Source organism: Convolutriloba macropyga, chromosome 3 (genome assembly GCF_964194025.1).
Source record: "Convolutriloba macropyga chromosome 3, txConMacr16.3, whole genome shotgun sequence".
In the NCBI taxonomy this organism is placed as follows: Eukaryota; Metazoa; Xenacoelomorpha; order Acoela; family Convolutidae; genus Convolutriloba; species Convolutriloba macropyga.
Window position 1 is genome coordinate 40,451,408 of NC_134470.1, and position 27,766 is coordinate 40,479,173.

The 27,766-nt window shown below is 37.7% G+C and overlaps 1 protein-coding gene across 1 annotated transcript in view; it reads left to right on the top strand.

Moving 5' to 3' along the window:
• Nucleotides 1-6,633: 6,633 nt before the first annotated feature.
• The window catches only part of LOC142336203 (vam6/Vps39-like protein), a 79,570-nt gene continuing 58,437 nt past the window's right edge, over nucleotides 6,634-27,766 (top strand). The window contains exons 1-3 of the mRNA XM_075384857.1: nucleotides 6,634-6,984; nucleotides 7,299-7,476; nucleotides 17,849-18,058. Coding sequence (XP_075240972.1) covers nucleotides 6,637-6,984; nucleotides 7,299-7,476; nucleotides 17,849-18,058 — 736 coding nt within the window. The 5' untranslated portion in view covers nucleotides 6,634-6,636. The remainder of the gene's footprint in view (nucleotides 6,985-7,298; nucleotides 7,477-17,848; nucleotides 18,059-27,766) is intronic.

Sequence of the window (27,766 nt, forward strand, 5' to 3'; positions counted from 1 at the left end):
TAATTTTACTACTCGAAAACACGAAGCGGATTGCTTTTTAATTGATCTCAGAGGACTCTTAATTGGTATTTTGGGCTTGATCGCTTTTTATCTGGTAGAATTGGCTTCATTTTAACTATTTTTTGCCGGTGTCTGCCCAGGATAATTTCGGATTCCTAGTAAAATGAACAGTAAAAGATCTTGTGTTTCTAATTTTACTACTCGAAAAGACGTTAAAGCGGATTGCTTTTTAATTGATCTCAGAGGACTTTTGTTGTTTGTTTTTTCTTGGTATTTTTGTGCTTGATCGCTTTTCATCTGATAGAGTCGGCTTCATTTTGCCTATTTACTGACTTGTCTAACAAGGATGGTTTCGGATCCCTGGTAAAAATGAATAGTAAAAGACCTTATGGTTTTCTGTTCTTACTACTCCTCTATTTTTACTACATTCTTCTCCCCGAAGACAGGGCAAAAGAATATGAAAGATCTATTCAGATTTGTGAGCCGTTACAGAATCATAACGCTATAGATGCAGAGTTTCATCAGGAAAAAATCCTTCAGAAAATCAGAAAAGAAACAGGAACAAGCTCGAGCGAAAAAGTTGGCAATCAAAGATCTCATCCATGATTGAGGCATATTCTCTAGATTTGGCTATGGAAAAAGCAGCATCATGCTGGCTAAACGCTCTTCCATTGAAAAGATATCATTTTGGTTTAACCAAGGGAGCATTTAGAGATGGAATTGCTCTTAGATATGGATGGGATCCCGTAAAATTGCCATCAAGATGCGCATGTGGAGAAAACTTTAATGTAGCGCATGCTCTTCATTGTCCAAAAGGTGGCTATACGCACATAGTACACAATGACATCCGGGACTCTTTTGCCAACCTGCTCAATGAGGTCTGCGATGATGTCGAAGTAGAGCCCTGTCTTCAGTCTTTGCAAGGGGAAACCTTCGCAAATAGAACTACCACTATTGATGACGACGCTCGCATAGCTATCAAAGCTACTGGTTTCTTCGAATTCTTTGATGTGAAAGTGTTTAATCCGTATGCGAAGAGTTGCCCAAGAGGCATACCGGATTCCTACAAATAACACGAGTCCATCAAGAAGCTGAAATACGAACAAAGGATAATCGAAGTCGAGAAAGCCACCTTCTGTCAGTTAATCTTCTCGTGTACAGGAGGAGCTGGTCCGTTAGCATGAAAAGCCATACAGAGATTGGCTTCCAGGAACAGCGATAAGAAAGAAGATTCATATTAGGACGTGATTACGTAAATAAGGACAAAATTAAGTTTCGCTATTTTGCGTAGCTTCATATTCTGCCTCGGGGGCGCGCGCTCCATGCGCTGGTGCCCTGATGTAGAAGCATCATTGGGAACCATTGTAGAGGAAGGGAGGCTGTTGTGCTAAATGCTTTATATTTTTTTCTAATCTTGAGTCAAAATCACTACATATTATACTTTAATTGCTATTTACCATATCTATTCTGTTTATAATTCTGATGCTTTATTTTCTTTATCTTTTGCATCCTATGCTGCATTTTTTTTATTTTTACTACCCGAAAAGACGGTAAAGCGGATTGGTTTTTAATTGATCTCAGCGGACTTTTTCTGTGTTTCTTTGGCATTTTTGGGCTCGATCCTTTTCATCTGATAGAATTGACTTCCTTTTGGGCTACATCATTTTAGGACTTATGGTTTTCATTTTAGGCCGTATGGTTTTCCTTGTTACTACTCGAAAAGACGTTACAGCGGATTGCTTTTTAATTGATCTCAGAGGACATTTTTGGTCTTAATCGCTTTTCATCGGATAGAATTGGCTTCTTTTTAACTATGTTTGGTCGTTGTCTGCCCAGGATATTTTTGAATTCCTAATGAGTTGTAAAAGGCCTTATCGTTTTCTAATTTAACTACGAGAAAATAAGTTAAAGCGGATTGCTTTTTATTTGATCTCAGAGGACATTTTTTGGCATTTTTGGTCTTGATCGCTTTTCATCGGATAGAATTGGCTTCTTTTTAACTATGTTTGGTCGTTGTCTGCCCAGGATATTTTTGAATTCCTAATGAGTTGTAAAAGGTCTTATCGTTTTCTAATTTAACTACAAGAAAATACGTTAAAGCGGATTGCTTTTTATTTGATCTCAGAGGACATTTTTTCGGCATTTTTGGTCTTGATCGCTTTTCATCGGATAGAATTGGCTTCGTTTTAACTATGTTTGGTCGTTGTCTGCCCAGGATATTTTTGAATTCCTAATGAGTTGTAAAAGGCCTTATCGTTTTCTAAATTAACTACAAGAAAATACGTTAAAGCGGATTGCTTTTTATTTGATCTCAGAGGACATTTTTTCGGCATTTTTGGTCTTGATCGCTTTTCATCGGATAGAATTGGCTTCGTTTTAACTATGTTTGGTCGTTGTCTGCCCAGGATATTTTTGAATTCCTAATGAGTTGTAAAAGGCCTTATGGTTTTCTAATTTAACTACGAGAAAATACGTTAAAGCGGATTGCTTTTTAATTGATCTCAGAGGACTTTTGTTGTTTCTTTGGCTTTTTTGGGCTTGATCCTTTTCATCTGAATTGACTTCCTTTTGGGCTACATCATTTTAGGACTTATGGTTTTCATTTTAGGCCGTATGGTTTTCCTTGTTACTACTCGAAAAGACGTTACAGCGGATTGCTTTTTAATTGATCTCAGAGGACATTTTTGGTCTTGATCGCTTTTCATCGGATAGAATTGGCTTCTTTTTAACTATGTTTGGTCGTTGTCTGCCCAGGATATTTTTGAATTCCTAATGAGTTGTAAAAGGCCTTATCGTTTTCTAATTTAACTACGAGAAAATAAGTTAAAGCGGATTGCTTTTTATTTGATCTCAGAGGACATTTTTTGGCATTTTTGGTCTTGATCGCTTTTCATCGGATAGAATTGGCTTCTTTTTAACTATGTTTGGTCGTTGTCTGCCCAGGATATTTTTGAATTCCTAATGAGTTGTAAAAGGTCTTATCGTTTTCTAATTTAACTACAAGAAAATACGTTAAAGCGGATTGCTTTTTATTTGATCTCAGAGGACATTTTTTCGGCATTTTTGGTCTTGATCGCTTTTCATCGGATAGAATTGGCTTCGTTTTAACTATGTTTGGTCGTTGTCTGCCCAGGATATTTTTGAATTCCTAATGAGTTGTAAAAGGCCTTATCGTTTTCTAATTTAACTACAAGAAAATACGTTAAAGCGGATTGCTTTTTAATTGATCTCAGAGGACTTTTGTTGTTTCTTTGGCTTTTTTGGGCTTGATCCTTTTCATCTGAATTGACTTCCTTTTGGGCTACATCATTTTAGGACTTATGGTTTTCATTTTAGGCCGTATGGTTTTCCTTGTTACTACTCGAAAAGACGTTACAGCGGATTGCTTTTTAATTGATCTCAGAGGACATTTTTGGTCTTGATCGCTTTTCATCGGATAGAATTGGCTTCTTTTTAACTATGTTTGGTCGTTGTCTGCCCAGGATATTTTTGAATTCCTAATGAGTTGTAAAAGGCCTTATCGTTTTCTAATTTAACTACGAGAAAATAAGTTAAAGCGGATTGCTTTTTATTTGATCTCAGAGGACATTTTTTGGCATTTTTGGTCTTGATCGCTTTTCATCGGATAGAATTGGCTTCTTTTTAACTATGTTTGGTCGTTGTCTGCCCAGGATATTTTTGAATTCCTAATGAGTTGTAAAAGGTCTTATCGTTTTCTAATTTAACTACAAGAAAATACGTTAAAGCGGATTGCTTTTTATTTGATCTCAGAGGACATTTTTTCGGCATTTTTGGTCTTGATCGCTTTTCATCGGATAGAATTGGCTTCGTTTTAACTATGTTTGGTCGTTGTCTGCCCAGGATATTTTTGAATTCCTAATGAGTTGTAAAAGGCCTTATCGTTTTCTAATTTAACTACAAGAAAATACGTTAAAGCGGATTGCTTTTTATTTGATCTCAGAGGACATTTTTTCGGCATTTTTGGTCTTGATCGCTTTTCATCGGATAGAATTGGCTTCGTTTTAACTATGTTTGGTCGTTGTCTGCCCAGGATATTTTTGAATTCCTAATGAGTTGTAAAAGGCCTTATGGTTTTCTAATTTAACTACGAGAAAATACGTTAAAGCGGATTGCTTTTTAATTGATCTCAGAGGACTTTTGTTGTTTCTTTGGCTTTTTTGGGCTTGATCCTTTTCATCTGAATTGGCTTCATTTTGGGCTACATCATTTTAGGCCTTATGGATTCCACTTTAGGCCTTTTGTTTTCTTATTTTACTGCTCAAAAAGACGTTAAAGCGGATTGCTTTTTAATTGATCTGAGGACTTTTGTTTTTGGCCTTTTTGTGCTTCATCTCTTTTCAGCTGATAGAATTGGCTTCATTTTGACTACTTTTTGCCGTTGTCTGCCCAGGATAGTTTTGGATTCCTGGTAAAACGAGTAGTAAAAGGCCTTATGGTTTTCTAATTGTACTACTCGAAAAGACGTTGAAGCGAATTGCTTTTTAATTGATCTCAGAGGACTTTTGTCGTGTTTTTTTTGGCATTTTCGGGTTTGATCGCTCTTCATCTGATGGAATTGGCTTCATTTTGACTATTTTCTGCCGTTGTCTGCCTAGGATAATTTCGGATTTCTAGTAAAATGAGTCTGGGGTGTATTTGTTTTGTTAAATACACATCAGGAATGTGGGTTTGTAGGTCAAAGTCGTAACTGTAATCTGGAATATCAAAATTTAACGTGACGAGAATGGTCATCAAATGTGACATCAAATTCAATCGACGTGGGAGGACACCTTATGGTTTCAACACTTGCGATACGAGTATTGCAATTAAAAACTTTTTCGTATATAGTGTATATTTTCAAAAATTATATATACACTATATACGTAAAAGTTTTTAAGGCTATGTTTCTCTTGCCCTGTTTAAGTTGCATTTCCTTTGTGAGGTCTGAGAATATATGTATGTATGTATGTATATATGTATGTATGTATGTATGTATGTATATATGTATGTATGTATATATGTATGTATATATATATATATATAATATATATATATGTGTGTGTGTATGGTATATGTATGTATTCGTGTTTGTATGTATGTATGGATGCGTTCATGTACGTATGCATGCATGTATTATCTATCTGTCTGTATGTATGTACGTGTTTTATATGTAAGTATGCATTAAAGCAGGTTGGCACAGTGGAAGCGCGCTGGGCCCATAACCCAGAGGTCGGTAGATCAAAACTATCTACTCAATCTTTTTACGTAAATTTATGGTATACTTATGCGTGCAATTATGTAATACAGTTGAAATGCTCTACTTTGATAGTTCCGATTGTTTGTGACTTTAGCAAACAATTACAGATCTCTGATTGGTTCACATTGTTCTGAAATAGAGAAACCGATAAACATGTTTGAGCGTGAAATGTTTAATTTTATTTATACATGTTTCATTTATCAAAAAGACAAAGTGGAAAAAAATTGTCTCTAAGAATTTTACTTAGCGATTTTTATCTTGGATCTTTTGCACGTTTTTGTGCATAGGTAATTTTTTATGATCTAGAATATGACAGTTCAAATGCACAATATTTGGATATATAGTGACAGTTTTTTTTAGTTATCGATTAGCTGTGTAATAGCCATTTTTGTGTTGCCGTGACGTGGTGTATTCAGCGGATTGTTTTTGGGTGTGGCCGTGAGATGCAAATTGGTGTTTATTACTCGCGAAATGTATTTCACAGCCTCTCATATTGATTAAATCTGAAATAGCGTTCGGTCATTGATCAAAAAATTTACATGTTGCCCTTAGAGGCTAAAATTCCGTTTTTTGAAAAAATTGTGGTTGAAAACTTTTATCACTCACAAAACATGTTTCACATCCATTAGACAGAAAAAATCGACGAAAAATAGATTTTAGACCCGATTTTTAAAAAATTTGTGTCCCCTTTTTTGGGCCAAAATCAATTTTATTTCAAAATTTGTTCTGGTGTCCCTCCCCGTTGTTGTCAGGCAGAAAAAATTGCAAAAAATATCCCCAAAGTGCATTGCCTATCTTGATAGATAGTGATCCGCCCCTTCAAGGTTCCTGTCAGCTTTTTACTACTGGCACTGTTGGTCTGTTTTTGCAGGACGACAGTAAGCCGACGTAAGTGTTAAATATGTCATTTTTTTCTACAATTTTGAAAATGGGTTCTGCAACATCACGATTTGAAGTTGCCTAATACTGTTCCTTGTTTGATCTTCACTTCGATTGTGCTCTTGAGGATTTGAGTTCAATTTCTGCATAGCATAAAGGGTCAATTAAGTGATATACTTTTCTATTTAATTTAGACTTCGCATGCTTCATTGTATCTGTCCCCTAGTGCATTTCCAACGTTTATCTGCCAAGATATCCGAAGACTTACAAGATATTGGAATATTATACAATCATACCGCGTCTTGCAAGATAACCGCCTTTCACAAGATCTTCCATGATAATCGTGGGAGCGCGTCCAGGGCTGCTCACTTCTTGCCTTTATCTGCGGGCTTATTTTTTCCCTTCACACTAAGTTATCCCAGCACAAAGTAGTTGAATATTTGTGAAATTTAGTTGTGTTGCTGTTGTGTTTATTTCTGAGCGTTCTTTTCAGATAGAACATGAGTGACAAACGAGATCAAGGAAGAAGTCATATAGCATATCAGTTCCATGAAGTACTCAGCAACCTTCCCACTAATATCGATGTCACTTCGCTCGCAGTCTGTTCAAATGACGTGGTATTTGTTGGCACCAAGTCAGGCCATCTTGTCATCTACACTATTAGACCCCTCACACCTACAGAGCTGCAGCAACAGTTGCAAACAGCTGGACCCATTGCGCCGCTCACCAAGTTGCCATACAAGATCAATTTGACCAAGTCTATCAGAAATTTCTCAAAGAAGCCCGTGCTGCAAATGACTGCCATCGATGCGCTGCACATTTTGATCAGCTTGACAGATTGCATACAGGTTGGTAGCTGCTACTTCATTGCTATTTATAAGTCAACAATTAAAATGGAGCTCATGGTGAAATTTTAGTTTGGGTGTACTGAGCTTAAAAATCAGATCTTAAGTTGTACTTAACAATATGGATGCAAAGGTCGCTTTGGAGTGTTTGTGTTTTTAAATTGATTGTTTGTATTTAAACAGGTTTTTACTAATTAACTGTCAACTCAGTTAATTAGTCCAAACCTGGCCAGGTTCTATCAACCATTCGTGTGTATTTCTCCGACTCCACTCGCTCTGCATTCGCTACCAGTCAGTAGTATATTTTGTCTTCTTAGGTGTACAGTATAAAGAATTTCACTCAGTCTTCATCCTCGCCAACTGGAGGAGGTGGTGGTGCTCGTGGACCTGCAGATGCACAGAAGGACTCAAAGAAGGAGGCGATGCCGCTGTTGCACACATTGCAAATAGACAAAGCACAAACACCACCGTCCCTCTTTTGCGTCAATACTACCTGTTAGTTAACAAATACTTGAAAAATGAGTTGCTGTTGTTGTTGTTGTTGCTGTTGTTGTTGTTGGCGTTGTTGTTGTTGGTTGCTGCTGCTGTTGTTGTTGTTGTTGTTGTTGTTTCATATCCGCACAGCGATAGCTTGGGCTATTACTGGCCTTCACTTGTTTTTTACGACTCGGAGGAGTATTGGTTTTCTTAAGGTTTTTTTTTAGCGGAAGTAATATTTGTTCAGACCTATATGTTTTGACCTAAAAGCGAAAGTGAGTAAAATTGCAGTGTGAACTAATTTTTTCTGAGCGAGAGAAGTTTTTTGATCATGCGCTGCGTTTAGTGAATGACTTTTTGACTTTGAAAAGTAGTTTTTGACTGAATGGCACATAGATAACCGTTTTTAGCCAATTTTTCGCCTAAGTGGCCCTGTTTTTTTGCTTGTAATTTGGTTTTTTGTAGAAATAATTTTTATTCAAACCTATATTGAAATGTCAAATGTCAACCTCGGACATTGATACCACATTGTTTTGCAGAGCCTGAAAATGCGTTTGAAGTTCAAAATTGGCACATATTTCTGGTTTTTAGTTAATTTTTTTGGCTTATTTTCTATGAATTTGTTCATGTTTGGATCATTCAGTCGTCTTTATGTCGAAAATTAGTTAATATGGCAACTTCCCTTTGATAGTTCATATACTCAACGCCTCTTTCTACTTCGATGTTGTTTTGTTTTACAAAATTATACATATGCAAATGCGATTTTGGTAGTTTTTTAATAGCCGCACAGCGATAGCTGAGGCTATTATTGGCCTTCTCTTGGTTTTTTTTTTATTTCGTCGTCATGATTTTTGTTACGACCATATGACGTCACAGCCATTTTTTGTTCATTCGTTCATGCAATTTCAACTGAATTGCATGTGTGACGTCATTTTTCGCTCTTAGTGGAGCGAGTTTTTTTGTTCATGCGCGTGATTAAATTTTTGGTCACACTTGACTTACCTCACTCTCAAAAATGACTTCCTCACTTTGAAATTGACTTTTATTTACTTTAATTCAAAGAGATAAGGTCAAATGGGTGTTTATCACTCTAAATGAAGGTTATTTGAGATCAGCTAATAGAGGCAGCAATAACTTATACAGATTTTTAATCAAAATATAACAGATCAGCCTTCAATGAAAAGACGATTTTTTTGGTCTGTCTTTTTTACTGTTTTTTTTAGACTGCCGATCTCTGAATCTATTGCGGCTATTTTCTGGCAATCTGCCAGCTATGTTTTCCAATTTTCCTCAGTTTTTTGTTGGTATTTTGGTTTTTTTTTTTACTAGAAATAGTCTCTTCGAGCAACATGAGGGACTTTAATTTCGTTTTTAATCATTTTTTGGCGTTAAGTTTTCGAAAAACAGTTAAAAATTTTTTTCACAAATGCAATCTCAAAAATTTTTTGACCATTTTTTTGCAAAATGATTCAATGTTTCATATGTTTGAATTTTGCCTTTTCCTTTTTCTGTTTATTTCAGGAGGATGGATATTTGTCTCGAAGGATTCGTTGTCTTATCTATGTCTCGAATGCTGACCAATGAAATGTATTCGTTTTTCTTGATTTTTTAATTTGATTTTTATTTTTCAAAAATCAAGCATGTCTTTTTGTTACGGCGTTCCTTAACATTGTGTGCATATTCTTCATATTGTAGTTTGTATCATTCTATCTTTGTTCTGGCACCTACATTTTTATTCGTTATATTGATTTTTTCAGTTGTTAAAAATTGAATGATTTCAATTTTTTCTTAGATTTTTGTCATTTCATTCAACATAAGGCAGTACTGAGAGTTTGCTAGAAAGCTTTTTCCAAAATTTCTCTTTATTGCCATTTATTGCAATTTTTTCCGGCCTTGGTATTGTTTATAAACAATTTTTTGCCTTCGAATTTTATTCTGTTGCTTGTCTTTTCTATGATTAATTTAGTTTTTGAATTAGTATGAAATGTCTAGAATATATACAACAAGGTGGAAGTGTATGTTGTTTTTGGCTGAATTGCAGTGATTAGAAATTTGATCGTAGTGGCTTTCTAATTCTTAAATTTGAGCTTTCTTTTTTTGAAAAATTTAACTTAGTTTCTGAGATTATTATCTGCCGTTTGCTTTCGCGATCTTTTTGAGATTAGAATAATTTATTTGAGGGCAATTGGTAGCCCTGTCAGCTTTTTCAACTAATCAGATCAGTTTTTTACCATGCTAATTATTTCGGATTTAAAACGTTACGTTCGGATATGGTAAAACGTTACCATACGTTTTCAATACGACAAAAATTTACTGCATTTGGTTTCTCTTGGTGACAGTGGTTTAAATTTAAACAAGTTTTATATCAGACCTGGGGAGGTAATGAATTAATGGTTTGATACAAAAGGTAATGGCTTCAAGTGGAATTACGGTTTTTTTGTGAAATTTCGACGCTCCGAGTCGCTTCCAGAATTCTTCCGGTTATGTTTTTATTTCGTCGTCCAGATTTTTCTTAAACATATGACGTCACAACCACTTCAAATCCGCTTTTTGTTCAATTGTTCATGCAATTTTAACTGAAGTGCGTGTGTGACGTCATTTCACTCTAAGTGGAGTGAGTTTTTTTGTTCATTCGCGTGATTAAATGTTTGGTCACACTTGACTTACCTCACTCTCGAAAATGACTCCCTCACTTTGAAACTTTTATTTACTTTTATTCACAGAGATAAGGTCATCTGGGTGTGTGTCACTCTAAATGAAGGTCATTTGAGGGCAGCTAATAGAGGCAGCAAAAACTTATAAAGGTTTTTAATCAAAATATAACTTATCAGCCTGCAATGAAAAGACAATTTTTTTTTGATCTGTCTTTTTACTATCTTTTCGAGACTGCAGATCTACGAAGCTATTGCGGCTATTTTCTGTCAATCTGCCAGCTATGTTGTTGGTGTTTTGTTGTTGTTGTTGTTGATTTTGATGCTGTTGTAGCTGTCGCACAGAGCTGCTATTCGCAGATTACGGGGGCCAGGGGGTGCATCGTCAACATTGGGAGAAAGGGGCAAAGAAGGATTATTCTGTGCAGTGTGGTCTTGTAGGACTGATGGTATTAAGTGGAGTCATTTGGCTACCTCCACTGGTTTTACCCAATGGTCAATCACTTTCAGGTCCGCGGTGTTCTTACTGCAGTTGAAAATGTGGTGTAGGTAATGTGGTGCTGCTTCAGATCTGTGACAGCTATTATCAACATTGTTACAGATATTACTCAAGTAAGAGTTTAGCAGGGGACAGTATCCAATTCTCAGTTGTGCTAATCGGATACGCGCAATTCCTGGCAGCGTTTGTTCTTCGGCTATCTTTGGTGGAGGTGCACCTAGTTGCTTGCTGTCTTTGTTCAACTGAGCATGGACCTTGTATCGGTGGATACTTTTTAGCGCCTATTTGTATTCTATGCGATTTAAGTGCTTTTTATTGTTTGTATGTTTTTTTCACGCGGTCCCTATAAGTATCTTTTAGTGTCGGCCTCATGGAACGAAAAAAGGTTGAAGAGGTTCTTTTATGATCAGCACGATGGCTCTGATAACTGCCGTCGAGAAATGTTCTAACATTTCTGTGTGAGCTTTAACAGGCAGCATTTCACCCTCATTGTGTAAGTCATTGAAGTCAGACATTTGTACACAGCCAGTAATTGTGCAAAGAGCAATGTTTTGCTGTGTTTGCAGGTGGTTCCAGTTTGTTTTGCTGATTGTGGAAGCGCAAATGGGAGTAGGAGTTCAGGACGCACCGACCGATAGCTTTGTAAGTCACTGAGAGTGTCTATTTTGTGCAGCCCCAGTAGCTACAGGCAATATTTGTCGGCATGTTATTGCGCTTCTGTAATTTCTTCGGTGCTCACTTCTTGTTCTCCAAAATTATGCATACTATCGAAGGTGACATCATGTACTTTGACTTTGGACTCTACGGGTATTGGTGAATTGTTGATAGAAGTGTGGGTCAAACTTGAACTCCTTGCTTCAGGTTGTGAACACAGTTGCACTTATTTTCTGAGCTGATAATTTAAGTTTTCTTGACTCTAGCTAGTCGTGTGAAATATTTAGGTTTGGAGTTATGTCACGTAATTTTTTAACCTGTGAGTGAGATTTAGTTAGTTATGTCATCAGCGCAAGACGTGATGTCCATATCGTTCCTGGTAGAGGCAGCTTCCTCACGTAGATGTTGAAGAGCATTGGCGATAAAACACCACCTTGGGGGACACCTTGTTCGACAATTCTACTTTATTGTTATATTCTAATTTCTTTTGATTAAGGGCTTTTGCTATATCTTTGGCGACAATTTTGAGAGCTATTGTGGAGTGCTCAGGTCTAATGCCATGCTGATGTTCTTCTAGTTACTATAAGGTCAGTTAGTTTTTCTGTTTTGCGGTGGGGAGAGATGTGCAATTGGCCTGAATATTTTAGATTCGTCTATGGGTTTTCCTGGCCTGCGTAGGGGTATAACCCGGCCAACTTTTGGGATTTTTGCACTATTTACAGAAAGTTTTATGGTGTCAGTCAGGTATCTCAGTGCTATTGGGCATAGTTTGTATAGGTGGATTGGCGTTGTTCTATCTTGGCACAGCGCCTAACTTTTCTTTGTGTCTTATAGCTCCTTTCACTGTGTTACACTTAAACATTTCTGCCCTCTATTTCCAGTTTACTCTTTCTTAGTGTATTTCTTGTCTGTTTTTCTTTTCTCCTGGGGATGTGGAGTGTATGTTCGGTTAAACTTGTTGGCGCATTGCCTTGGCTCATGGCTAAGAGTTTTCTTAGTGTTAATGTATATGGCTCTGTTTGTAGGTGGTTTAGCGTTACTTGACGAAAGTCCTTTTACTGTGCTCCAGAGTTTAGAGTAGTTATCTCTGTGAGTGATCGCTTGTGCAGACTGTATCCATTCTTTGCGGTTTTGATCTGGAACAAGTTGGTTTAATTCATGGTTTTTTTGTGTCCCCTGAATGTTTTCTGTGAATTTTAACCCCTTTCAGAAAGCTTTACTGCTTCGCTGGGAAAATTGGCAACCACTGTTTTACTCCTTCCTTGTGGGATATGCCTGCAAGCCGCTGCATTGATGGCTTTCCTTAAGGTCTTTTCCGCGTGGTAGACATTCGTTGGTCTGTTGTTTCTTCGGTTTTAATTCATTGTCGTCTTTAAAACTTGCCCAGTCATTTTTGCAAAGTTCGTGGTTTGTGTGTGTGATGAGATTAGGTGATGGTTAGAACTATTGGTATATGGTCCGAGCCTAATGCGTACTCCATGCGCCAGTCGATATTCATTGCTATGCTTGAGCGGGCGAGACTGATGTCCGGGGAGCTTTTTCAAGAATCAGTTTCTTTTGTGTTGCCTTTTCGTTTAGTACTTCATGATTATAGAGGTCTATTTCACTTGCAATATTGCTACCTCCTGTTCCTTCTGGTTGTTTCGAGCGCCATGGACGTCTATGAGCATTGAAATCACCGACAAGAATGCAGTCATCTAACTCAATGAGTTTACCGATTCATGTCTTGTATTCTGCATCACAGCTAGAGGTAGTTGGTATGTAGGTGTTCACTGGTTTGATGTAATTACCACCTGCGGTGAGTTCTATGGCTCGGACTTCTAGGTGTTTGTCAGAACTCTTAATTTTAATTTTATGTATCAGAATTGTGTCCTTGATCATAAAAGCTACCCCACCACCTTTGCCTCTTTCTTTTGGCCTATTTTGGATAATCCAGTAGAATCTGTTCTGGTGAAAAATGATTTCGCTGTCACTATCGAACGACTGTTTAAAAAAAGGCAAATGACTAACAGTGTCTGCTTATGGCTGGCAAATGACTGCTGTTATTGAGAGAGCAAGAAGTTGAGGTAAAAATTTTGTATGACTGAGCATATTTTTTTTTGTTCGAGTACTGTTTTTCAAACAGTTTTTCTTCGGCTTTAACTAGTCTTGTTCGATTTAAATTTTTCAATGAGCTGTATAAATGGTAATAGGGTTGTTTTGATGGAATATGAGGTGCTATGGTAAAATGAGTTTAATCTATTTCGGTCGTTTCTTTGAACTTTTTGGTTATTTAGGCCATTTTTGGGAAATTTTTAGCCTGTTTTTCTGACTTTAATTGGGATTTGAAAATGGACGCGTATTGCTCGTAGGCTATATAAAGTACAAAAGGGTTGATGTTTGTTATTTTTTGGTCAGTTGTCACAGTAGGAATGAGCCAGTTATTAATTACTTTTGAATAAGAAGCAATTATTGTAAACGCGTGTCTTTTTCCGACTCGAAGAGTATTGGGATTCTACAGTTTTTTTTTGCTAGTCAGGACTTGAAAGTTCACGTTTGTCTTCGAACATTGACTTTTGATTTAGGATGTTGACTTATGTTTTCGAGCAGTGGACCTGAAAACTAGCTTAGTTTGTAAAATGTAGTAATTAAGAACTCATGGCAATATTCAAGGTTAAAACTATCCCCATCCACCAACTATCCCCCACACCTACCCCTTCCACACACCTAACCCCGACACCCCAACTAGCCCCTCCCCCCAATTTGCCATCCCCTAATTGTTGTGATGAACTTATTAAATTGTTTCAGGATATTGTATGCTGCATTGACTATCTCGGCGACCTAACATCCTTGCTATATCTATCAGTATTCAGCATGGTTTCAAAAAGTGCAATGCTGAGTGCAGTCACGAAGTCAACGACTGTTGATGCATCAGTGTACGAACTATTCAATTTCTTGTTAGAAGATATAACCCACAAGGACTAGCGAATCTCTCACTTGAAGGACAGATGACTATCAAAGCCAGTGAAAGCAGAGATACGAAACTAAAGATTTCTTGATCTTCCATAACTTGCCTATGGGTGTATATACTTTACATCTAGCGGACGCTGTTGCTTTTATCCGTGAAGTGCTGCAGGTCCAAATATGCAAAGATCTGAAGGCGGGTCATATATTCGGCCGAGGAGCTACGGAAAATTTCCCAAAAATCAAAGTTTTTGTCCAATGATCAGAAGGACCGAATCTGGAAATGAAAAGCTTTCCTGAAGAAGTGCATCTCTCAAAAAACCTTGTGTTCAGCCTGCCACTCCTATGTCATCACGAATGACGCCAATTAAAAGAAGCTTCAACAATCTATCGCCTGCTTTTGAAAAAACAGATGTATGTGAGCTGATCACTGAACTGAAGTTCAGGAGGAATGGCAAAGATGCTCTGGTTGATTGTGATGGCATTAATGGCCAAATCACCAAATGTCAAGCAAACTGTATTAGAGGACAATGTGAGACATATCGGATCGAGTCACCATCACCCGAAAAGTAGCGGCATCACCAACTTACTGAGGAACCTTGATCAAAATTTTGAAATACTGCACGTTAATATACCAAATTTTCTTATCTCCGATAAATCTATTGATGTTTTTACAGAATGCGAGATAAATAAGAAAACAGCACGAGGAGCTTGAGGTACTAGTAGATAACCTTGATTCTCCACCTGCAATTTAAGTAATACCGAATCATGGTTCTAAAGTTCGAACATTGCTACGTGCTGCGGGATAAAAGTTTATGAAACTGTTCTTTCAAAAACAAGGCAAGGAAAGGGGGTGGTATAACGCTTCAATTTGTAGAAAAAATTCATCTAATTGAAGAGAATCCATGTTCAATAGACGAAAGTATTCTGGGTCCTATTTGTATCAATGGAAATCCCCTGTTGCTATGGATCGTAGACAACCCCACGATCAAATAAGTTGCATTTTGTTGCTCAGCTGGATCATGAATTAGAACATCTCTCTCGTATAAAGAAAAAAGTCATTGTAATGGATGATTTCAACATAGATCTTCTCCGTGATGACCAGGTAACCGGAAGTTTTGTAGAGATAGCGAATCCATATGGGTTTTCACTGCCAGATTTTGAACCGACCCACATTTGCCACTAAAAATGATTTTTACACGATTTTACTTTTCTTTTTCATATTTCTAAATATGTAGGGTTAGATTGAGTTTTTGTTGCACGAAATTTTGAGTCGTTTCCGGTATTCTACGGGCTATGTTTTATGCAAGTTTTTCGCTTGATAGTTTTGCGGTTTTCTAGATTAATCTTTGACTTCTAAAGTAATTTTTTCACGCACTTTATTTTTGATTGGTTTCATTTGCTCTCACTCCGAAATAAATTTTGTTTTTCCAAATGTAATATGTCTAGGCTTGCGAATACTTTCTGTTGTTATGTCAATCTTGAATATCTTCTGCAAATGTCTTGTATCAATGTGTTGCTCGTCAAAGCTGATTTTCAAAAAATCAAGCAAAACGATTGTTGAAGAGAAATGATTGTTTTGCTGCTGATTGTATTTATCTTCGAATAACTGATCAGATAGAATACTGGCAGGATATCTTCAGTCTTCATTTTTTCGAATACCTTTTTAAAAAATCTGCTTTCAGCTTTTCAAAATCTTTCACTTTTTGATTGTTAGTCGCAGGGATGACAAAAAGTGTCTTGGGCCAATAACCTGTGAAGTTTACGCGACGGTAGTGCCCAGGGAATTAATGTGGGGAGAATTCCTTCCATTAAAAAGCAAGATTGTCTTATAATGTACATCGGTTACAATTCGATATCAGTTTACATTTATCTGATACTTCAAAAGAGCGTTTTGTTAAAGATTCTTCTCATTTCCATTAAGTCAACTTTTCAATCCAGCAACTTCTGTTAGCAAACCCATTTTTCAGCAAGTTGTTCGGCTTTCCAGAAGTCATAAAACATTTATGAGTTCCAGTAAAAGAATGCATCCGAAATAAGAATAGCTTAAAATACCAAATTTCAGTCGCCTGCTTTTCGACGCTCGATTTTATGCATTAACTGCTTTCGACTTGCCCGCCAAAACAGCTTGCTCAGTCCTATTCCGACCTCTTGATGCAAACAACCTCTTACGGCAGGTGTTTAATAGCCGCCCTCATCTTCTCAGCCGGCTATTATAGCGCTCCTATTTTTTTTTACAATTCAAAGAATTTGAATTGTATTGGGGCGCTGTCTTTTTTTTAAGATCTGTTCACACATTTTCATGATTTTTGAAGTCAAATTGGAGTGGTGATTTTGGTCACGCCGAAACAGGAAATGGAGCGAAAAAGCGAGTGGTTTTGCGGTGTGAATTTTTTCGCTCTAATTTTAAAGCAGAGTGAGAAAACGGTGTTTGAACAAAAATTCGGTTTCTCGGTAGTGGTTTTTTGTTCACATGCGGCAATTTCACTCTGATTTTTACTGTTTTTTTTTCGATTTTTTGGATCGGATTTTTTTTCCCAATCCATTCACAGCTCAGTCTTGATCTAGTTTTTTGTTAGAATCAAAATTACATATCTCACTAGTGGCTTTTTCTCCCTAGCAGCATTTTGACATTTTCTGTTTTTTTTTTCAGTTTTTTTTCATCTGATTTTTTTTTTAGAAATGGCTCTCTCCCAATTCACTCATTGTCCGTTCTAGGTCTAGTTGTTTGTTAAGTTAATGAAAATTCTTCGAATTGTACGTCAGGACTTGTCCTGCTATGCTTTTTTACTTCGTCGAATAATAAAATGTTTCGCTTTACCTCATTTTGGCGCTTTTTCAACATTTTGCATGATATCTTTTTGACTTGTCTAGGCTAGTTTCTCTCTTCTCTCATTCTGCTAAAAGTGATTTTCAACATCAGTTGCTCAGCAAAGCAATTCAAAATGAACAGAGTCAGTATAAAAAATTGAAGTCAGAAACAGAAACGGGATAAACCCATAAAGCCCAATTTTAGATGCCCGCTATTTGAACGTCGTTCCTATAAGTCTTAGTTAACATCTCTAATGCTTATTGGTTACTATAGCAGCCCCTGTAGCCTCTCTCTAAGGAACAGAAGTATGTTCAATTACGAAATACCATCAAAATAAATCGGACTTAAAAAATGTTTTTGTAAAAAAATCTTTTTTTTTCAATATCTTCTATTCTTTCAATCCCAATCATGCTCATTGGAATCAACGGCGGCTATTTTCCGGCAATCTGCCGGGTATGTTTAGTTTTGGGTGTATCCCAGCGGAGAGTTGAAAGGGTTGTATTGAAAATTAGGTATTCCTTTCCTACATATTTGGATAGCTATAGGATCTTGTGTATGTCACACTGGATTGAGCAACATTATCTCCATGAATCTGTTCATTGATATAAAAACTAATTCATCAATGTGGCTCCCAAGACTTCGGGTTATCATTTTGCTTGTTGAGAGCAAATTACTGAAATGGGCATACAACCATAATGACATAGAGCCCACTGGGTCGTCAAATTACTTCTAGTGTTCGAGCTAAGAGATTCAATATAAGTTGTCGCAGTAAAAATGATTGTTTATCAATTAACCAGAAGGTTTAACTCAAGATTGACTTTTGGTGTTTAGATGACGAGAGTAGGGAGGAAACGAGAGTTACAGTTTGTGTAATTTGCAAGAAATCTGCCCATCTGTTCACGTGGAGTGAGAGATCCCACAGTCTGGTGCCAGCTGGAGGTGGACCTCTTCCATCTCTGCCAGACTTCATGCGCAGTGCCATTTTGACACAGAAGCACCTCATATGCGGATCCAGACAGCAGTACTACAGAATAACGCTGAGTTAGTGCCAAATGTTTGGAAAAATGAAGCTAACGCTCAATTGGAATTGTTCCCCTTCCTCCGGAAGAAAATGGCTGTCTATATTGGATATTTTTGCACCTTTATAATTAATAGCCGCCCTCATCTTCTCAGCCGGCTATTATAGCGCTCCTATTTTTACAATTCAAAGAATTTGAATTGTATTGGGGCGCTGTCTTTTTTTTAAGATCTGTTCACACATTTTCATGATTTTTGAAGTCAAATTGGAGTAGTGATTTTGGTCACGCCGAAACAGGAAGTGGAGCGAAAAAGCGAGTTAGAAAACGGTGTTTGAACAAAAATTTGCTTTCTCGCTAGTGGTTTTTTGTTCACATGTTTCACGTTGATTTTTACTGTTTTTTCGGTTTTTTGAATCGGATTTTTTTCTAAATGGTTTTCCCAATCCTTTCATAGTCCGTTCAAGGTCTAGTTTTCTGTTTAGTCAATGAAAATTTTTTGAATTGTACGTCAGGACTTGTCCTGCTATGCTTTTTTACTTCGTCGAATAATAAAATGTTTCGCTTTACCTCATTTTGGCGCTTTTTCAACATTTTGCATGATATCTTTTTGACTTGTCTAGGCAAGTTTCTCTCTTCTCTCATTCTGCTAAAAGTGATTTTCAACATCAGTTGCTCAGCAAAGCAATTCAAAATGAACAGAGTCAGTATAAAAAATTGAAGTCAGAAACAGAAACGGGATAAACCCATAAAGCCCAATTTTAGATGCCCGCTATTTGAACGTCGTTCCTATAAGTCTTAGTTACCATCTCTAACGCTTATTGGTATTGATAGTAGCCCCTGTAGCCTCTCTCTAAGAAGCAGAAGTACGTTATGTTCAACTACGAAATGCCATCAAAACAAATCGGACTTAGAAAATGTTTTTGTACAAAAATCTTTTTTTTTTTCAATATATTCTATTCTTTCAATCCCAATCATGCTTATTGGAATCAACGGCGGCTATTTTCCGGCAATCTGCCGGGTATGTTTGTTTGTATAATTAATAGCCGCCGTCAGCCTCTCAGCGGCTATTATTCAGGCGCTCTCCTTTTTTTACAATTCAAAGAATTTGAGTTGTTTTGGGCGCTGTCTTTTTTTAAGATCTTTTCACACATTTTCATGATTGTTGAAGTCAAATTGGATTGGTGATTTTGGTCACTCCGAAACAGGCAGTGGAGCGAAAAAGCGAGTGGTTTTGCGGAGTGAATTCTTTGCTCTAATTTTAAAGTAGAGTGAGAAAACTGTGTGTGAACTAAATTTCGCTTTCTCGCTAGTGGTTTTTTGTTCACTTGCGGCAATTTCACTTTGGTTTTTACTGTTTTTTTAAATTTTTTGGATATGATTTTTATTTTTTTTTTAAATTTCGCGATCCATTCATAATTCATTCTAGGCCTATTTTTTATTTGAACCAAATTTTCATTTCTCACTGTGGGGTTTTTTGTTAACATGCGGCCTTTTGACATTGATTTTCTGTTTTTGTATTTTTTTTATCTGATTTTTTTAGAGATGGCTTTCTCAATTCACTCATAGTCCGTTCTAGGTCTAGTTTTTGTGTAGTCGATGACAATTCTTTGAATTGTACGTCAGTACTTGTCCTGCGATGTTTTTTGATTCGCTTTACTTGATCGTGTTTTTCGTTTTGCATAAGTCACGACTTTCACGTTTGATTTCTGACTTAATTCACTCACTGTGTCAACTGAATGGTTTTTAAATTCATTCACTCAATGAATTACGCAAGATAGTGAATACAGTCAAGGTCAAAGGAGCAAAATCAAAAGAGACGGAATGAACCGATAAAGCCCGGTCATTAAGTCAGAATTAGGTTATCAAAGTTTATTAATTGCTCTTGAACGTAGTTCATAGTATTTACTGTAAACGTGTGTGTCTTTTTATGCAAAATTTTCGCTTGACAATTTTGACTTTTCGAGTGACTTTTACGCCCTTGACTTTTTGCATTTCGCATGATCTAAAACTCTCTCTCAATCACAATTTCAAGCAGCTGAACTCAATTGGGGGCAATTTAATTTTAAAAGTCAAATGAAAAGTGCGCCGAAACTAGTGTCATTTTAAACTTTAAATCTTAATAGTGGTATATGCTAACCTCTAATGTGGTTATTTGAAGCCCACTATAGAACTTCCTAGTCCCATTTAGGCTCCCCCTCCTCCCCCGACTGAATCAGGCTGCAATTGATTAGAGCTCCCACTAGTCGTTCAAGAGCAATTCTTCCGACGTTTAGTCGGTTATGTTTAGAGTGTTTGCTAGCTGACATTGGCTCTGAGCTTATTAGCTTTCAGTTTAGAAGCTGAATTAAGGATGGTTCTAGAATCCAACTGAAACTGCATCAGAGCACTTTTTGACACTAATTGAAAAAAATTTATCGTCAATTTACCTCTTCTTTTCAATAGCCGCACAGCGATAGTTGGGGCTAGTATTGGCCTTCTCTTTGATTTTTTATTTCGTCGTCAAGATTTTTGTTGCGACCATATGACGTCACAACCACTTCAAATCTGCTTCTTGTTCATGCAATTTCAACTGAAGTGCGTGCGTAACGTCTCTTTGTGGGGCGAGTTTTTTGTTCATTCGCGTGATTAAATTTTTGGTCACACTTGACTTACCTCTCTCAAAAATGACTTCCTCACTTTGAAATTGACTTTGAAATTTAATTCAAAGAGATAAGGTCAAATGGGTATGTGTCACTCTAAATGAAGGTTATTTGAGAGCAGCTAATTGAGGCAGCGAAAACTTATACAGATTTTTAATATAACATCAAAATATAACATATCAGCCTTCAATGAAGAGACGAAGTTTTTTGGTCTGTCTTTTTTAGTTTTTTTTAAGACTGCAGATCTACAAAGCTATTGCGGCTATTTTCTGACTATCTGTAAGCAATGTTTTTTCTTTTTCTGTTTCAATCCCTGTGTGCATCAATCGCGTCAACGGCGGCTATTTTCCCGCAATCTGCCGGCTATGTTTATAATAAGAAATGCAACATCTTGTACAATTTTTTATTAGCGCATAAACTTGTCGGATGATTGTATCGTTGACGTCAAAGCTATTTAAACTTTACCGGTTTTAACTATATTTGGTAGATCAGTTAAATTATTAATGGCCACAGGTATAACTCTTCATCCGACTCTTATCGTTTAAGTAGGTTGTCTAACTGATCGTTGTTCACATAGAAACTGAAGGCGTTTACAATCCGAACGACTATTTTCCTTAAATCGTTGGTTTTGCTTGAGTGAATACAAAAACGAATTATAAAGCAGATAAAAAAGAATAGTAATAATAAAAATTAATCAGAATTGAGACAGAACATTTTCACGAGATTGGTGTTCCACTATATGAAGAGATTTAATTCAGTTCAAGTCCTCTAAAGTATTCCAACCAGAAGGATAGCAATAATATTTGAACTTCATTGACACTGATGACTACAAAAATTTAATTTTCTTTTAAATTGCATTGGATTGATCAGTGCTGAGTACCAGGGAAGACTGTCGCAAAACGAAGTACATTGTTGTATTTGACTAAGCGAGCAGAAAAACTTCTGGTCTCATCGGCTTTGCTTTGTCTCCCTAGCATACACTAAAATTTTGCAATTGGAGCGTTTCTTGGAATTTATATCACTAGTATACCAGAAATCCTTTGTGTTCAGCGTTGTTTTTTTTCGACTAAAATGATGTTCGAAGGAATGGGATCTAGAAAACCATTTTTGATTTAACTGGTAATAGACCCTGCAAGGTAAGCTTCTATATGTATTCTGAATCAGAGTCTCTATTTGCTGTATACCCCGTTAACACATCGTCTCTGCCGCATTTTTTTCAGCGTTTTGATCTTAGCTTGTTGAGACACCAAAGGTTTGATCAATAAATGGTTCAAAGGAAATAACTTATAGTTATAACAACCTTGACGCTCTGTTTGTTAAAGGCAGAACTCGTCGATGAGAGGCTTTTTATTGTACTTTTTCTGCATTAAGTCAATATGATCTTTGCTGAGAATTGTTAACCGAAAAATCTTTATTTGCTCTCGAAGAGAAGCAATTTTGTAAACGCGTATTTTATGAAAATTTTTGGCTTGACAATTTTTTGATTTTTTTAGTGACTTTTTGTCCTTGACTTTCTACGTTTTGCGTGATCTAAGATTCCCTCTCATTCACAATTTCAAGCAGCTGATCTCAATTGGCGGCAAATTAATACTAAAAGTCCCACGATAAGTGCGCCAAAACTGGTGCCATTTTTCACTTTAAATCTTAATAGTGGTATATATTAACCTCTAATGAGGTTATATGCAGCCATAGTGAATTTCTTAGTCCCATTCAGGCTGCACCCCCCCCCCCCCGACTGAAGCTGGCTGCAATTGATTAGAGCACCCAGCTGGCGTTCCAGAGCAATTCTTGCTACGTTAGTCGGTTGTTTATCAGAGCGGGTGAGTGTTCGGAGATTAGTTTTTGCTTGTTTAATAGCCGCCCTCATCTTAGCCGGCTATTATTGCGCTCGTAATTTTTTTTTACTTCGTCAAACTTTTTTTCGCTTTACCATTTTGCAGCTATTTCGACATTTTGCGTGAAATCTTTTTGACTTCTCTAGGCTAGTTTCTCTCTTCTCTCATTCTGCTAAAAGTGAATTTGAACATAGTTGCTAAGCAAAGCAATTCAAAATGAACAGAGTCGGTATAAAAAATTGAAGTCAGAAATAGAAACGGGATAAACCCATAAAGCCCAATTTTAGATGCCCGCTATTTGAACGTCGTTCCTATAAGTCTTAGTTACCACCTCTAATGCTTATTGGTGTTGATAGTAGCCCCTGTAGCCTCTCTCTAAGAAACAGAAGTATGTTCAACTACGAAATGCCATCAAAATAAATCGGACTTAAAAAAAGATTTTTTTTTCAATATATTCTATTCGTTCAATCCCAATCATGCTTATTGGAATCAACGGCGGCTATTTTCCGGCAATCTGCCGGGTATGTTTTCGTCTTGTGAATCAACTAATGTTCTTCGAAGATTTTCAACCTTCAGTTGTTTTTGTAACTGTTGTCAGATTGCCAATATTGACCGTTATGCGCTGCCAATATTGACCGTTGACCGTCACGTGGCAAATGATTGTGTTTTTACAGTACGTTAGGCGTTTGAGGAGCTGTGTTCTCTGCTTGAGGGGATGTCGTGCCCTCAAGCCTCGTGTTCTCAGTGAGACTTCGATTAGCGCCGTCGTGGAGGAGGGAAGGCTGCACTGAGTGTTTGGCTGCTTATTTTTATTCCTTTGCTTATTCCTTGATGTTCCATTTTTATTTTAATCCTTCCATTCCAGTTCCCTATGTGTTACACTGTCTGGAGGGGAACAGCTTGGAGTGCAGCATCCGGCTACTAAGTGCTACTCATCATGCCCTATTTTTCGACCTACATCCATCGATGCCGGATGGTGTACACGGCCCTTTATTGTTGTTTTTTAAGAGAAAAAAAAGTACGTTAGCTTAAAGGAAAACCTCGATATCAGAGAAAATGAAACCCAGAAAACTTGCCAAACGGAACTTTTTACCCTTGATGTGCTTTCTATTATTGACAACTGTATATGAAAAATACGTGAGCTTGGAAGCAAATAATGTGAGCACACTTTAAGCTAAGGTATATGTTCAATTGGTGGGATTTTTTGGTGGATATGTTTCCGACAACTTTTTTCGTAGCAGAAATTAAAGAACCAACGAGAACAAGTTGACTGGAGGCATCTGTTGCAAACCCAATAGACTCGTGATCGAAGAGAATAAACTTCGCTGTATTGCGAGTAATCGTTTTTCTCAAGATAATTCTTCTCATTGAATTAAATGCGTTTTTGGCGTATCACATTTACTTTTGGAGGAGATTCTCCGGCTTTTTTGGAGGAGATTATCCGGTTAAGTTTTGTTAGGCCATGTAGACGTAAAGTTTCAGAAAGATTGTAGCTGCAAGCACACAGTTGCTTCATAAACTGATACGCTATGCTTTTGATGTCGTCATTATGGTTAACGAGTTCGAATTCTGTAGTCAGCTTTTTTGAGTTCTCTGATCATTTTTTCCATTGTGTGGTGCAATGCCATCTTTTGGTTAAATCTATGCTGCGCGGCTAAATTCACCCTGAAGGTGAAGTTCTTTAGCTTGCGCTGCAGGTACTTCCAAGGAATCGTCAATTTTGCTTCTTCTTGGTTCTTGGCAGTGGCTTCTTACAAAGGCGCGGTTCATTTGCTCGCTTTCCATCTCATCATCATCTTCATCAAGTCATCTTTATCATTTGAGCATCAATTCTTCTTTTCTTGCTACTGTTTATGTTTTTCCTTCCCTGTTTGACGCACGGTATACGCACTTATTAATGGCAAAATCCTGTTCCAGTTTTCATACTCTTACGTAATCCGGTTGCGAGATGCACTTTTCTGACTGCTGATAACAACTCAGACCATCACAACTGGAGTTTATTGGACAGGAATATACCGCAATGTTAGAATCTTTGTTCGACAAATTTCATGCAGCTACTTTATATCTAATTTTCGACGTATCTAGTTTGCACTCAGAGACTGTTATTTTGCATAGGTAGTCCTTCTTGTCGAGGAAATATAAAACGGTTCCAATTGGAGCTCCAAAATGCACTTCAGCAGTTTTGTTAAGAATCTACGTCAAACCGTTTGAGCAAAAATTATTCCAATAAATTTAGATAGAAGGAATAAGAATTCGTCTCATTCTTTCATAGTTTATAATGGCATGGATGCACATGATAGAACTAGTTAAGCAGGTGCTGCTTGAACACTCGTTATTACTGCAACTTAACGGCAGTTTATTTCAGTTCACAATTTTCTTCTTCTGAACACTGTTGATGCTTTTGTTTGTTTGTTTGTAACCCACCACCGTCCGTAGCAGGCCACCCTTGTTTGTCAGGTATTCCAGAACTTGAGGGCTTTTTCTTGATCTTTTATGCGAATCTGGAGTGTCCATCCTCCATCTCTTTCTGTCAACATGGCGGGGCATTCCGCATATATGTGCTGGGTAGTTTCGGGAGCCATTCCGCAGAGGCGGCAGCTATCGTCTTCGATGGTCCCTATTTTGCGCTGCCATTACCGCAGCTCGGGGTGGTGCCCACTCCTTATCCGGCTGATGCATGTCTGTTGTTCCCTTGACAGCGTATTGCCGTAATTCCTGCTGATTCCTCCTTTCGATTCGTACATCTCCCTAGCTAGCGTATGTTGGACAATGGGAGGGCGGAAGTGTCTTCTGATTGACGCTTTTGCTGCTTCAAATGTATGTCGAGCATTTTGTTCCATAATACTTCCTTGGTTGGCGGCGTTATCGGCCTCTTCGTTCCCTTCTACTCCGCAGTGACTAGGGCACCATATAATTCTGATGTTCTTACAGGGATTGTCATGGAGGTTTGTTAGGATTCTTCTTTCTGCTTGGTTGTTTGGAGCATTACTTAGTTTTAGTGTCTGTATTCTTTGAAGGAGCGATTTCAGAGTCTGTGATAATGTCTACTTGGTTTTCTTCCATTTGGACTGCTACTTCTATTGCTTTGTCCATTGCTTGGGTTTCTGCTTGGAATGATGATGTCCAGCGGCCAACGGGGAATGAGAGCTTCTTTGGTGTTTCGTTGTTCCTTCGGATGACAATTCCAGCTCCAACTAGTGTTCGCGTCTTTCGCTGATCCGTCTGTGTAGATCTCTGTTCAATTTCTTTCTTTGATTACTTTTTCGGCTTGGGTACGTTGTTCATCTTTGTTTTGTTTCTTGGTTACATTAGTTTCGATAAAGTGTACGTTGTTTACTTTTTTCCATGGTGGTGGCAAGTTGGGGAATGGTTCTGTCAGATCTTGGTCTAATACTTGGTTCCACATTTCCTTGGTTTTTTTCTCCAACCGCATTTCTTGGTTCTTTGTTTTCCTTATTTCTTGGTTACGTTTGCTCTTGGATTATCATCTGGGAGTCTTAATGCTTTTTCATACGCAATTGTTGCATTTTGACAGCTTCTTGCTGATATTGGTGGCAAGTTACTTTCAAGAAGGAGTTCGTTTGGTGTTGTTTTGAGGTTGCCAATGATGACTCGGTGCAGGCAAGTCGTTGGGGTGATTCCAGTTTCTCTATGTTCGTCTTGCTCAGCCAGGAGTGCCAGGCTGCACTAGCGTATTCTATAATAGATCGTCCCGTCGCTATGTACGTTTGTCTTAGTTGCTGCCTTTGGTTTCCCCATTTCGTGTTTGCCATCTTGGCTAAGGTTCCTGCTCTTTGTTTCACTTTGTTGACTGTTAGTTGGGTTTGCTTGGTGAAGGTTAGTTGTCTGTCGTAGGTTAGGCCCAAGAACTTTGGGTGTTCGTCGTACTTTGTTATTTGGTTCTTTAGTAAAATTCTTGGTTTCTTTGTGGCTTTCTTCGTTGAAGTAGTGCAGAAGCTGGTGACTGTTTTCTCTACTGATATCTTCTATTTGTTCCTTTCACTCCATTCTTCGACACTGTTCAACGACTTCTGCATTTTTTTCTGGGCATTGTCAAGCGATGAGTTGGTTGTGTACAGAGCATCATCATCAGCAAACAAGCTGGCGTTGGTTCTTGGTTCCAGGTTCTTAGTTATGTCGTTGATGTACACAATGAACAGCAGTGGGCTTAAGACCGATCCTTGGGGAACGCCTTGCTCCATGAGGTTCCTCTTGCTGGTTTTCTGGTTCACAGTCACGTAGGCAAGTCGGTTGCTCATCCAGTTCTGTATCCATCGCATGAAACGGTTTGGGATCTTCATGTTTACCATTTTCATCAACAAGTTGTTTCGCCACACGGTGTCGAATGCTTGGCTGTAGTCAATCAGCGTAATGAGGGTTCTTTTTATTGCTTTTGAGTGGAACCCGTGACTGATTGTTTGTGACAGAGTAATAAGCTGGTCCTCGGTGCTCCTTCTGGCTCTAAAGCCTGCTTGTGCTTGGTTCAGGAGTTGCTTGGTTTCCAGGAAGTGTCTTAGTCGATTTGTTATCATTCTTTCCAACCATTTTCCGATGACAGATGTAAGGCTTATTGGTCTGTAGCTGCTGACAGCCTCTGGGTTCTTGTTTTTCTTGTGTATTGGTCTTATGTCTGCAAGTCTCCAGTTCTGCGGTGTTCTCTTGTTATTCCAAGATTCGTTGAACATTTGCAGAATGTACTTCAAAGCTTCTGGTCCTAGACGGTGTATCATTCTCGGGTGTATCCTCTGGTCCTCCGGCTTTGTTTCCATTGATTCTGTGAAGTGCAGTATTTAGTTCTTGCATGTTAAATTCTGCAGTATTTTCGGTACTTGGTTGCCATTTCCTTAGTTCTTGGTTCAGCTTTTTCTTGATTAGTTTTTCGTGGTTGCTTAGCTGACACTTACTGATGTTTTTGTAGTATTGTATGAAGGCGTTTGCTTTTTGTCTATCTCTTGTTCTCGTTGTTCCGTTGTGGACAATTACTTTGTTGTTCTTCTTGGTTGTTCCTCCGTTCAGACATTTCATTAGATGCCACATGTTTTTGCTGTCTTGCGATTTGATGACCTTTTTTTCAGATGTCTTGCTTCTTGCCATTGATTAGTTTCTTCACTTTTTCATCCATTTCTTTGTACGCTTCTTCGTTGTTGTGTCTTGTTGTTCTGAGTTCATCTCTTAGTTTGATTTTTCTAGCATTTCCTTTTTCATCCATATGCTCGGTTTCTGTCCGATCTTCTTGGTTGCTACTTCTAGGATTTC